This window comes from Uloborus diversus, chromosome 5, assembly GCF_026930045.1.
Source record: "Uloborus diversus isolate 005 chromosome 5, Udiv.v.3.1, whole genome shotgun sequence".
Taxonomy (NCBI): domain Eukaryota; kingdom Metazoa; phylum Arthropoda; class Arachnida; order Araneae; family Uloboridae; genus Uloborus; species Uloborus diversus.
Window position 1 is genome coordinate 5,209,672 of NC_072735.1, and position 15,000 is coordinate 5,224,671.

At 32.2% G+C, this 15,000-nt stretch overlaps 1 protein-coding gene across 1 annotated transcript in view; it reads left to right on the forward strand.

Moving 5' to 3' along the window:
* LOC129222416 (cell adhesion molecule Dscam2-like) overlaps positions 1-15,000 on the forward strand; it is a gene marked incomplete in the record, with an annotated part of 184,272 nt that overhangs the window by 94,227 nt on the left and 75,045 nt on the right. Inside the window, 2 exon segments of the mRNA XM_054856926.1 lie at positions 3,152-3,325; positions 7,395-7,542. Coding sequence (XP_054712901.1) covers positions 3,152-3,325; positions 7,395-7,542 — 322 coding nt within the window.

Here is a 15,000-nt window from a genome sequence, read left to right on the forward strand (position 1 = left end):
ACAATCTCTTAATTTTTAATAACCTTTTGAAGTCGGGGCCTCCTATAAACTACTACCTAACGTAACTGAGTAGGTTTAGCTTTAAAGACTAATTTCGCGTATATTTAAATTAGTGTTTAATTCAGGATTCGGTGGGTTGTCAGTTACGTTATGTAGTTGTTTAATAGGAGGCTACGACTTCAAAAAGTTACTAAAAATTAAGAGATCGTATATAATTAGTTAGCTATTTAAAATAATTCATCGTATAGTAATTTAAATCGGTGTTTATTTTATAACTCGGTGTTTAGTTTAGTTGATTTTTGTACTGGAATTGTAAAATAAATTTCATTTCTATGTTTGGGTAGGAAATAGTTATTATTGAGAGCTAGTATAGCTCTCAATTTTGCTAAATGTTTTAAAGAATGTTTCACATTGCTTATTTATACGGTGCGCCGTATAGTTGATTGAAGTCAAATTTATTTCGGTAAAATGACAGTTCGTAAATCTCCTCCACGTTGGGCTAGATGACGAACTTGGAATCTATTAAAGATAAAATTATACTGCAGGGGTTGGATTTCCAGTGCACATCACTGATCGATTGCTTGCATTGGATTTTGAATTTTTCAGATCACTAAAGTATTTTTTCTCTTCATGCCCTCGATCTATGGTTTTTTGTCACATTTAAATGAACTAGTTATGAAAAATCATATTCCTCAGTTCCTTAGCATTGCTTTTCGTGTTTCGCATTAGGTAGTACGCAAAAATTATAATTGTGCATTCTAAATGATCCAATAAAGCAAATATATTTGTTTCATATTATCTAAAACGAAATCTTCATCTCATCACATAATAAAAGTCATCTTGCCCCGTGTAGGGGATAGGATGACGAAAAATTTCATTTTCCAAAAAGAAAGGCCTCGATATTTAAGGAAATTTTAAACTCAGTCTTATGTTAATCAAATAGTTTTATAAATTAAGACTCAACTCAAGAATTTCAGACAACAAAGTATAATTTGACTTTTTTTTACGATCATGAAAATAAAAAAATTGTGAAAGTAGCTATCTTGCCCCATTTTTCCCTGTAAGTATTTATCTGCATATCAAAAAATCTACTGAAAATTTGCATTTTAACTGTATTAAAAAATAATGACAGAACAGTTTTTAAAAAAATGTATTTTGTTTCCCTAAAGTTGCTACTTAAAGACCACATCCTTTTTGCGACGAAACGCGTTCCACCGAAGTGGCATCCGGCCGTTTATAATCCACCACTAAAACGGGATTGATCATAGCAGTAGAGAATTTTGATTATCAGTTAAAAAAATCATGGAAAAACCAAAATATCGCGTGTAAAACTGCTAGTGGAATTTAATTTTGCTGAAAGCGTCCGACTCAAATCCGCACTAAAGGGGTTTTAACATGCAGCGTAATAATATGGCATTTTCTTCATCTCTAAAATCTACTGTCTGCGCTTTTGGACAGTGGGTTTAGAGCCGGTGACCGAAGGCATAACAGGTCAACGCTAAACCACCTAAGAACGAAGAAAAGTGACTTTCTGAAAATTTAACATTGTCGTTATGATGAGAAGAAGTCATAAAAAAACCCTACATAAAAAATATATATACTCTTTATCTGTGTTATAAATAAGCAACATTCATTGCAAATTTCATCTACGTTAGCTTTTAAACATTTTTATGTAAATATCAGCTTATTTTAACACATTAAATTATGTATTCAAAGTAAAAATGGTGTTCTCATCAGATGCATAAAAAACCGTATACGTGTCTAACTTTAAGCAATTGGTAATAAAAATTAATCCTTGTTCTCCACTAGGATTTGTTTGCGTGCTATTTTAATTAGAACCATTTAAATGTTAAAGGTTTGCGAACCTAATTCTTATTTCACAACATACAAGTTACTCGTGAGAAAGACCCTAATATGTGTCTTTACGTAGCCCCGTTTTCGATTATTTGGATAGATGAGGATAAAAATCATAAGAAAGCTATGATTGTTGATAAATTTCATGCTTGCTCCAGAGAAGCCTCGATTAATTTTTTTTTTATTATGATTACTAATAACGTAACTGTTGCAAGGCAACAAAAGTTGTAACAATGAGTTTTATATCTAAACATTAATGGGGAAATTCCATGCAAGTTTTTGCTTTCCATCCTAAACGAAATGATATTTTTTTTTTTAGATATTTAATTTTTCAGCGTTATGTTGTAACTTAAGATGAAGGAAATCATTTAGTGAAATTTCGAAGTCACTAAGTGGTCTAGTTGCTGAGATATAAGCAAAAGCAGGCCTCAGATTTTTCCGTGACAATCAGGCCAAGAATAATAAAAGTGCTTAAAAATAATTAAAAGAAACATGTACTGTCTGACCATCGATTACATGGAAAAGTTAATATCCGGTTTATAGGCCGAAATGGACGCATCTATTAGTTTACAGGGGTGGGAGTTTATCCGTCACAGATGTGCGCTTTTGCCTATTTAGACGCAGTTTGTGCAAATGACAGTTCGTTCACCGAAACATTTCTTAAACCTAATCTATATTGGATCTATATCCTTACTACAAAAATTAATTGATACATTTTTAACAACATAATTTTGCGCATACCAATTTGATTTTAGTTTTCCTGACGAAATGAAAACATTGTATTTTCTTTTTGTTGTTTCCATAGAAACTGTTTGTTTCTACTCTTTTCCAATTTAGAGAATACAACAAATTAATTTGGCACTAGTGACATTATAAAACGTGTGAATCCAAATCCCGTCGCTATTTTCCCTTCTCCCTGCTAGATTCATTCAGATGGAATCGTCTTAACTTGACCGATTGCCAAATTGCATACAATCCGTGGTCAAACAGTATTATATTATAGTGATTCGGTGCATATATTCCTTCAACTTAATTTTAAGTTTAAAAATTGCGGAAAAGGACGGAATTCATTAATTCCACAGGTATAAGAATTTGAATTATACCAGACAAGTTGCCATTACATAGGAACTAGAACATTTTTTGTAATAGAATAAGGGATGACTATGGATTGACATGAAAAGCGCATGTTCAATCAACAATCTTTTGGGAATAATATTTTGGATTTTTTATTTTGAGTTGTGTAATAAAACTTTATATAATACTGTTAATTAACACGAACCACTTTATTACTTTACAGAAACGTCTCCCAGCGACTTTGGTTACGTGACGTCTAGCCCAAGGATACGGCAGTACAATAATGGATCATTGGTGATATGGGATATTGAAATATCAGACAAAGGATTTTATCTATGCCAAGCCAATAATGGCATCGGAGCGGCTTTAAGTAAAGTTGTGTTTCTGGATGTTCAAGGTAATTTTTTTTTTTTTTTTTTAAGTACATGTCATTATAAAGCTAGATTTTTTTTTCCTTCGTAGCCGTAAACTGTAAAAAAAAAATAACGGATCATTGGTGATATGGGATATTGAAATATCAGACAAAGGTTTTTATCTATACCAGGCCAATAATGGCATCGGAGCGGCATTAAGTAAAGTTGTGTTTCTGAATGTTCAAGGTAATTTTTTTTAAGTACATGTCATTATAAAGCTAGATTTTTTTCCTTCGTAGCCGTAAACTGTAAAAAAAAATAATGGATCATTGGTGGTATGGGATATTGAAATATCAGACAAAGGTTTTCATTTATGCCAGGCCAATAATGGCATCGGAGCGGCTTTAAGTAAAGTTGTGTTTCTGAATGTTCAAGGTAATTTTTTTTCAAGTACATGTCATTATAAAGCTAGATTTTTTTTCCCTTCGTAGCTGTAAACTGTAAAAAAAAAAATAATAATGAATCATTGGTGATATGGGATATTGAATCAGACAAAGGTTTTAATCTATGCCAAGCCAATAATGGCATCGGAGTGGCATTAAGTAAAGTTGTGTTTCTGAATGTTCAAGGTAATTTTTTTTAAGTACATGTCATTATAAAGCTAGATTTCTTTTCCTTCGTAGCCGTACACTGTAAAAAAACGAGCTGATGTGCGCATCACATGACTTCCTTTTACTCCAATTTAATTTCATTTTCTCATTATTGGCAGTTTTAATATGATTCAATAATTTACTCTCTAAATATCACCATCAGTAGCCAAATTGAAACCAGATTAAAAAAAAAAGTTTTAAAAAAGTCGCCAAATTTGTCGCCAAGTTGGCGACAAAACTTGGCGACCAAAAGACTGGCGATATATCGCCAAGTGTCCGCCAAATTATAATACCACTTGAGTTTACATCGAAATTAACAATGATTTCCCCAAAAAGAGGGGCGAAAGACCCCCTTTGGAGCATCCGAATGCAACCAAAAAATAAGGTGCACAACTAGACCTCACTAGGACTCTACGTACTAAATTTCCACTTTCTAGGACATTCCGTTCTTGAGTTATGTGACATACATACACACATACATACGTACATACAGACGTCACGGGAAAACTCGCTGTAATTAACTCGGGGATCGTCAAAATGGATATTTCGGGTGTCTGTGCGTTCCTAGGCACACATTCACGTGTGGTCGGGTTTAAAAAAAAAAACTCAACCTTCATTTGGGGGTGAGCAAAATGGAAATTAAGCCCGAATCTTGGGTGAAAATTTCTTCACGAATACAATACTTCCTTTTTTGTAAAGGGAAGTAAAAAATAGCCACATTTTTGAATAAATCAAGTGATTTCAACCGAAACTTATAAAAGCTATTGGGCCAAGTTATTACTATGTTTATAGTTGTAGTTTGGCTACTTTGTAATTTACCAGGCAAGTTAATGAATCAAGTATGGTCGAAGTAATAGAGAAATTGAAAGTAAATACTGAACAGATTACATTTTTGAAATTCCTGCAAAGCTTTAACATCTATTGAATGCGAAAAACCTAATTGAAAAAATTAATAAATGTTTCCACAGGTAGCTAGAAATGTTTATAACATGCGTGAAATCTGCTTTCATGAAACTTGTAGTGATTTAGAAAACTTTTTTCTCAAAAATACTTGTTCTTCACAGGAAACTGACACCCCAGAAACTTGTCCGAAAGTAATCAGTTACGTTTCGGAATTATTTCACAGTATTAAACGAGCTCAATTTTCCCAATTATGATATATATTATTGCCTCAACATGAATTGCATATACTTTTATACATTATACATATATTACTTTTGTACTATATATTATACTTTTATACATATTATTTTTTGAAAATACTTTTATACAATGAACAACTACTTGAAAATTTATACATGAAAATGATGGATACGCATGGTCTTAATAATTTTTTTACTAAACTATTTTAGCTATCTAGAGTATAAATTATGAGCTTGTGAGACGATTTTATGCCTTCACTCATGAGTTCTATATCATATAGAAATATTGTCTCAAAAATGTATCGAAACCAATATTATATGTTTTTTAACGTGTTACAGCTTAGCTTGCATTGTATTTTTGTATGATGTTTTTGTTTAGGTAAAAAAGCAATGATTTATTTAAAACATAAGACTCTACTCTTACCTTTTAATATTTAATTGATTTTCTTCTCCAATATTTGCATTTAAATGTCTTCTTTACATTTTTAATTCCTTCTTTTCATTTTACTTAAACTATTGTATTTATTTATTTTGTTAATTTTTTACCAACTTTTGTTAGATAAAGTATGTCTATGTAGATGTGTCTGAAAAGTTTGATTTGATTTTATTCATAATTATTTTAAGCTTATCCGCAATTTCAAATTCATTAGATTTACAACTCAAATACTTAGAAATTGTGCACCATAGTGTTTAGATGGTCCTTAAATCAAATTATATTGGACGGTTATTCAAAACCCTTAAAATGAATTTAAATGCATGTATACTGAAATCGCACGCTGGATTTTCTTATGGATATAACACAGTTTTTTTTTTCTTTTTTGAGTTTACAACATGCAATAAACTAGTTTGTTTTACTTTAAAATATAAAACACTGCCTAAGAAATGATTACATAAATTTGTTTCTAGTCAATTTTAAACAAAATACTACTTAACCTTTAACTTTTGAATCCATCAGTATATAAGTAAATGATTTTGACCTCATCAATCAGATAAGAATGAAATGAAAGCATAAATTGTGATTCACTAGAGGACGATATGTATTTGAAATAGTGAAACCTTTTCAATCAACATGTTTTAAATAAATCACTAAACATTAAAATATAATTATTTCACAAATAAAATGCTTAAGGGGTCACAGTACCTTTCAAGCAATTTCTTTTAATTTATATAAATTTTATATTTCTTTGAAACCATAACATGCATATTCAGTAAATTACTGCCCATTAGCCAGGGCTAAAGCAGAAATACGTGAAATACACCGACAGCTCAGTCATTTCCAGCCGAGGACTGCAGTTTCGTGCTTATTAGCACTCATCAGTCCGGCATAGGAAAGTGACTGAGCTGGCTTCCTTAAGAGGTTTTCCATCTCCAGCTCAGTCACTTTCCTATGCCGGGCTGATGAGTGCTAATAAGCACGAAACTGCAGTCCTCGGCTGGAAATGACTGAGCTAGCGGTGTATTTCACGCATAACTTGCATACTTATTTCGTTATCAATAATTTATTTTCAAAATTTAAAAATATTGCCTACTTTTTTTGAAAATTCAAAAAATTGAGAAAAATTTCAACTTTTTAAAATCCCTAGGGTTTTTTTATTTTTGCACTAATTTAAAAAACGTTTTTTGCAAAACGATCACTATAATCATCTCTAAAAATCTGTGCATTCATTTGCTTATAAGTTTATTAGAAAAATTTCTGTGATTAATTATGTAAAAAATAAAATTTTTTTAATAAAAATTTGGTTTTTAAAGGTTTAACATGCTCTAAACATTAGAATAATTTATAAAATGCTTATCGAATGCAAATTTTGTCAAATATGTTATCCCAATTGCAAAATGTATTACTTGAAAGCTGTATCTTTAATAGAAAAAAATCCTTAGGGATTCTAATGACATGAAAACACAAAAAATCTATCATCGAGAAAAAGCAATTTGAAATTTTTCTTTTGAATAAGAACACATTGGGAGCATGGCCTAAAACCACTCATAACTTTTTTAATAATTGAACTAAAGCATTGACACTTTTCCCCTGTGTTCAGAACAGTTTTTTGTTTTGAAATAAGCAATAAAACATTTTTTGATCGTTTCATCATTTTTGAGGTACTGTAACCCCTTAAATAAATTGTTTGATAACATTAAATTCCAAATAATTATATTTAGGAATTCGATGTAAAATGCCTTTTTTTTTAATCTAAATTATATAATGTTAAGAGACACAATCAATGCTTTATAAATGTTCTATTGGTGATAATTTCCATTAATATTATGCATTTTAAAAAATTGACAATGTATTCTGTGATTAATGAGCAATCCACGTCTTTCAGTGCCGCCAAAATTTGAAGAAACATATCAAAGTCGAGCAATCAAGGAAGGAGATAATACCAGCTTAAAGTGTACAGCGCAAGGAAACACTCCTATCACAATAGCATGGAACAAAAATAAAACACCACTGCTTATGTCCGAAAAATCTAGGTATGTTTCTTAGCCAAGAAAGATTCATTTTATTAAGATATCTTGTGTCAATTACCTATTAAATTACGCTGGAAGTTATCTATGGATAAAAAAAGGATGTTTGTGGAAATATGTTGTTGTGTACAAATCCACAGTTTACGTAGGATCTTTGCCGATTTCCTCACAGAGGTTCTTTGATGCTCAGGCATCCAAAGAGGTCTAAATTTAAATTTTGAGTCACAAAATTGCTCTTTTTTACAAGTTGACATAAAATGAACACTATTTTTCTTTTTTATTTAAGCCTGATTGTTGAACATGAGGCACTTGAAAACTTTTATTTTCGAGGAAGATCGTGCACCGTCGGGCAATGCAACTAGTACAAATGTAATTTTATTTGATTTATTGTCTTCTCTTCGTCTTCTTATCTCTCTGTTCTGAATCAGATCAGATCCATGAGGTTGTTCGCCTTAATCAACTTCAAGACAGAAGCAGCTCTCTTCAGAGATCCTCGCGTAGCAAACCAATAGCAAACCAAAACAAAAAAATTTCAGATGTTGTGCAGTGGCCTCTTCAGTATGACATTTGGTGCAAATTGGGAAAGTCCTATTACCATGGGAAAATCAGAGGGGTTTTAGATGACCTGTGCTCAGGCGAGCCAAAGCAGTTTGATCCCTCCTGTCACCCTCAAATCCAAGGGAAGCACCAGGACCCTCGCAAAAATACCATGGATGCTCAGGAGGACATCTCCAAGAGCTGTTTGTAGTAGCCTTACATCTGGAGTATAGTTCAAGGTTTATCTGTTAGCAGCAATACATACAGGACAATTACTTTTATTACTTGTAAACTCAAACAGTCAAAATATATATGTTTGAAGAACATTATATTATTTTATATCTAGAAATTCATTCGATAAGTGAAACTGGCACCAAATAAATGAACAGTTATTAGTGAAGCTTTACACATACATGCAATGATTGGATGCTCTCAATATCTCAATGTTATTTTTCTCACTCCTATGGGTGATCACTCTTGAAGATTTGTAAAACGTTTCTAATTTCAGCGATAGTTGCAGAAAGTGATCTGGTACCTTGTAGAGTCATTCCATGTCCAGTCACCTAGGGCTCTTCAATCGACCATCTCCGATTTGGATGAAATTTTATAGAGGTGTAGAGATGCATTTGAAACTACCTATGCAAATTTTTAGCTTCCTAGATCCAAATCTTAAGGATCTAGGATCTCCGAAAAATGTGATCCAAAATGGTGGATAAGCTTTTTGTGCCAAATTGCCAAGTTTAAAGTTCCTTTACAGAAAATTTTATTTCACTGGTAACCTGAAATTTCAGGCGCGCAAAGTACGTTTGGCCATTAATATATTCAAGTATTTTTGCGAGTTTGAGCCCGTTAGATTTTGTGTAGGATGGGCGTGAACTTGTGAAAAACCGCGATGGGGAAAATTTTTCCTGAATTTTAGGTTGTCATGAAATCTGAACAAAAATTATTCAAATGCTCATAATTCGTGATGCCATTGTAAAAAAACTTGTTTTTCATGGGTTACAGTTGCAGAGCTAAAATATCTATTTTCTAAAAGATATTGATTTCCAAAGTGGCTATCAAAATCGTTCAAGTGCAAAATAGCCTAATTTAAAAGCGCTATAGCTCAAGTCAAGCGCTATAGCATCATCTTTTCATTAAAATCATTAGAAAAAGAACAGATTTTTTCCTTTCAAAATAAATTTTTTCTTTGATGGTGTTCTTTCGTTTAAGGTTAAAAAAATGAGTTTAAAATTCGGACTGTCGTCATGAATTACAATGTTTAAGAACAGCAGGCCTCCATGGTGAGTTCTGCCACTGAGTTTAGTTTAATATAGATATGAAATATTACAATTAACTTTGTATAGGATTTTAATCTGTCCTATACATACATACATATATACATACATACATATCTATATATGTCTTCTTATGTCCCCCTCCCCTCCATGGTGTGTAAGCGGAGATGCATACGTATGTCGCGTGAACATGAACACTACCGAGTTTTCATCAGTCCCAACGAAGCAGCAGTGAAGGGGTATGCCCCAACCAGGCTTAATTTTTTTAAAAAATTGACACATTTTTGAAAAATGAAGTTTTGTAACATGTGATTTGTCGAGGACTAGTTTTTTTTTTATTATTATTATTGTCAAAATATTACGTCATTCTGACACCTTCCACCTGCAAACTACGATAGTCATTTCGTATTTTTCTTATTTATATCTAAGGTTATAATTATTGAAATAAAAAACGTGCCTTCGGGCAAAGCGAGTCGAGCAAAGCAGGTATTGCATTTAATCATATATTTGGTTATAATTTCTTGACTGGCGTGTTGACTTAGATTTTCCGTTTCAATAGGATAAGTATAACTTCAAAAAGTTATTTTTCAGGATGGCAATTAAGTAGTCTATTAATTTAATTAGTTATTTCTTTATGTTTTGTAAACAAATGTGCTGACTTTAAATTGGATAAGTACAACTGTTTTATATATATATTTACAATGGCAGGTAGCTAGTTATCGGTCAATAATAACACGTGCCCCTAGGCCGTTGAACTTTAACACTTTTGATAATTTTCCCGCAAATCTTTCGACTTTTTACTTCAGACCCAGTACATCGCTTCTCCTAGGTTTGCAAAATATTTTTACAGTGAGGTAGCACTAAAATTAACCTTTTTAATTACTTTATATCATCTAAAGATTTTACGTTGAATAAGAATGAAATAATTCTTTAGAAACTTTCCTTAATCGTAAGCTTTTCTCAATGTATCTCGATAGTGTGTATTTTTTCCCGATAGTCTTGGACTGTCTGTAAAATAAATTGCTTTGTGACTCATATTTGGTAAATTAGTTGTGAAATTCTTCGATTAATTGTGCTCCTCTTTTAATTGTATCATTCACAATTTTCAGTATTTTAACAATATCTCTTCCCTTTAAACAGCTTAAACATTTTGCCGTGAATCAGGATTAATAGAAAAAAATCTTTTAGTATTTGCAACTTATCAAACTATTTTATTGACTCGTAATTGATTCTATAAAGAGGATGATCTTTACTAAGAAAATATTCTAAATCATCTACAGTTCTGAAATTTGTTAAACAGTCATCAGACACGTCTTCCTTATCACAAGCATTTTTTGGACTAGTCTTTTCGTATCTTCAAAGTTAATTCCTTCATCCAATATGGACAAAGCTAGTAGTTTATCCCCTAAATACCATAAGTGATTTATGAATTTTCCAATCACTGCTCCTGCTGCATGTTTGTCGTCATTTTGTACGCTTCTAGTCTTTCAGACATATTATATTATTCAAAGGAGCCTCGATTGGGTTGCTGCGAAAAACCATATATTCATACCGCATTTAATTGTAAAACAGCTTTGTAAAACATCATTGAAGGGCTTTTTTTTCATGTAAGGTCAATTTAAATTTTTTCCTAAATATAAAAATTTTCAAACAAAAATTCCTTTTGCCCCTTATGTGGCTCGGGGATAAGCTCCAGGTTGCCGAAAACATATCCCTGTAGGAGGAAATTCACCAGGAAATATTATTACAAGTTATGAGAATTCTCTGCAATCTTTCTCAATTCCGCTTTTTACGAACAATAATATGTCATCCACTTCGTCTTTTAGAATTAAAGTGGTATGTGTACTTGATTGAAATGTTATAAGTTCTGAATGATGGAGATCTTTCCACAAAATGTTGAAGCGTTTAAATGATTGAATATCTTATCTAGAACTAAAAAAGGCAAGAACTTCTTTAAGGACACACTCTGCAGTACAAATTCAAGGTGGCAATCCAAATGTAATATATCACCGTTCAGTTTTTGCTCTAAAAAATTGCATGCACAATTTATACGGTTGGTATTGCAAGTTGTTGTATCAAACACTACAGCTAGAACAGTTAGCAATAAAGAACTATCATCTAAGATATCATATACAACAGTAGAAATATCTAAGGAATTCCGAGTAGCTGTTCAATATTAGGACCTGAAGATATCACGGTAATCCTGTCGGCGTTCTTTTTCCAGTTACATCTGGATGTATCTTTGTATCCCAGAGAATAACTACAAAATCTAAATTTAAATTCATGAAATTTAATTTTACCTCTCGAAGATTTTCTTTTGCTCTCTTAAGGAATGTACGATTGATCACTAGGTCATTTGGATTTAAATTTACTGCATCTACATAGGCTGTAAATAAATTAACAACATCTTTATCCATAATATTGCATTTGTCTAACAGTGATAAAAGGCGAACAGATATCAGTAGTTGTCAAGCTTTTTTGCATTGTGGTAGCCCAGCTGTAGAAAACAAAAGTTCAACTGGTTAGGATAGATATCCATTTCGGTTTCTAAATCTTGTGAATCGCAAGAATTTGATGATGATAAAGGACTATGTACTGAAATAGAAGAAAATTATGTTAAAGTATAGATTTCTACATTGTTCCGATCTGGATATTTTTTTTTATATTTTAGCTATAGAAAATACAGTATATTTTTATGTCAGCAGTAATCGAGGATTTTTCAAAATTTATATTTTAAAAATTAAAAATTGCGTAAGCATTTAGGTATGTTTATAACTAAAGAACAGCGAATTAAAATATAATTGCAATTACTTATATTTATAGCATTGATTGCGACTCTATTTGACCCACCTATTACATACACAGGGAATTTTGTAAATCAACAACCCCAAAGTCTGGAGGAGGCAATTTGTTGTTGTCAAAGATAGTTCATTAATGACCTCAGGTCATTCAGTAATGGACTATAGGATCCATTGTGTCCATCTTGATGAGAAGAAACGTTCCCCTGCCGTTTGGTTGGAACAAGCGCAGAAGAGCGGTACGCTTGACCCAAGGCCATTGGTGTACATTTTAATCTCTGCAACATGTTAAATTTTACAGAATGAAAGTGAGAAAATGGTCGGTCTGGAAGTAGCAGCACCTATTGAGGTTCAAAATTACTTTAAATATAAAACGTTAGAATATTTTTTCATAAAAATGAGAAAAACCGCAATTTTTTCTTCGAAACTCAAAGAAGGGGCCCTAGGGGCACGTGTTAATTTTCATGGATTGACTTTAAATTTTGCAAGGATCATTTATTTGTACAATGGAACAAATTGATGGGGCGTCGCGTAAAATATCTGCAACTTCAAAAATAAGGATCACCCTAATATATATATATAATATGCAAGCCAAATACCAAATATTAAACAAATTATATAATGATAAAAAATAAAATTGCAAATAGCTATTTAATAGGAAAAGACAAAGTATGAATCCAGAGCTCATCAGCCGTGGAGGATTCAATAAATATGGTCAACAGACCAAAAAAAGTAGCTATGAACTAAAAGAGAATGTTTAAGCTCCAGTACATGCAATATAGAGTGACATTGGGCAAATGCACCACACGTTAAACTATAAGCAATAACGCGATTTTTTTCAGCAGTAAATAATTTTAGACCTAACGCGAATTCCTTGTCCGCAACACGTACATTTTCAGAAGGGAATCGCTGTGTAAAAGTATTGGCTTTGTTATTGGCTACTAAAAATATTTTTTACGTGAATGGACCTTCATCTCTTAGCACCACTGGCAGCAGCGGAAGTTCTCACATCGTACTAGTCTGAACATAGCTTTGTGTCTACGAATAACTGCTAATTCTATATTGGCAACCAGTTTGTTTCGCACTCTTTGCTTCCTTAAATGGTTTTTCCATCTCCAGCTCAGTCACTTTCCTATGCCGGGCTGATGAGTGCTAATAAGCACGAAACTGCAGTCCTTGGTTGGAAATGACTGAGCTGGCGGTGTATTTCACGAACTACTCCTTATTTACTATATATTTTTTTTTCATTCTAAATGCGAAAGTTGATGAAAAATAATGACACGTAAAATTGCTGTTCTATCTAAAGTTTGTGAAGACAGAAAGAAAAAGACAAAGTTTCTGAAAATTAAAGAAAAGCTAAAGGTTCTCGATGTATTTAAACAACTAAAGAATGCGACGAAGGTAGCACGAAAATTAGGAGTGTGTGTGGGGGGGGGGGGGGGTTAATGAATCTTCTATGTATACAATTAAATGTCAAGAAAATGTTATCCGTAAAAGTTCGTCTAGTAGTTTTTAATGAAAATGCAAAAATTATGAAAATGGAAACTGCCTTTGTATTGAGAATTAAAGAAACCAGGAAGCTGTTGTCAAAGATGAAAACGTTATAAAAGAACTTATGAAGCAACTGTATTTAAAAATATATTAGAATAACGGTTTGATCACGCAGCATGAATCATCAACATCTTCATATTTTAAAGTTACAAATATCATACTCGATCTACTGTACAGTATTATTTTTAGTACCTGGACGACCGAGCCTTGCTCGGCTTTAAAAGAATTAATTTTTGTCAACTTGTTTTTTATTTTTTTCTAAGGTTTGATACTTTTTCAAATATACTTGAAAAGCATCACGTTAACGAAATATTAAGGTTCTCGCCAGTCGTTGGATATGCTTCCGAGAAGCGAGAGATATGCATGCAAACACTTCATCAGCATTATAATCATTTCAGCTATAAGAAGCCTACTACTGAATATAGGCCTCCTCTCTCCTACAGACATACACCTAGTGAAGCTCTGAGCTGGTTGCGTATAATATTTAACGTACGGTATTGCCAAAAAAGTAGTTTCTAAGACCAAACATGGCGACAATTAATATGAAAAATTGGATTGAAAAATGCGCCGCGACCTTCTTATAACATTAAAGTACCAAACAAAGAAGATTCTGAATGCAATTAAATCAACATTTTGCTTTAAACTATCTGTTACATTTTTGTTTCTACTATACGGTTTTCCTGTCATTTATCAAAAGAGTTGTGATTCACGATTTTATCTCAATCGAGATTTTCATTTGGAATAAGTACTTTTAGTTAGGTGTAGTTGGTCACTTTACACCAGAAAATGCTAAATACAGCATGCTATCCATAAAAACCGATGATCCACAAACCACTCCAACAACCTATAACAACAAAATATAAACAGTCTCAAGACATATGTTTTTTTCGAAATAAAGCTTAGATGCGTGATTAAAAAAAAACATATAAAACTATTTGAAGTGTAAAAAAGAAAATAAGTTAATAAAATAAGACGGTCAAGCAATAGTTTTGCTGAAAAAAAAAATTACATCGACTTACATAATGCTTTTGAATTTGTTTTTAGCCAAGTGTGATTGAAATTAGCCAAAGTGGCAAATATCAGTCAAGCCTGGCAACCCTAAGCAAGTTTAAAATTTTAAAGCGAGAAGGGACAGATTTTCATTGTTATGGTTGCAAATCGTCTGCCTGATGTGTCAATTCACAGTTTCTTTCAAGGCTTAACTTAATTAGACTTTGCATTAAAAAACTGTTTTTTATTAAAAAAACTCGCTTTTTTACAGAAAAACACTGATGTAGATGAGCTTAGAATGCAAAACTACA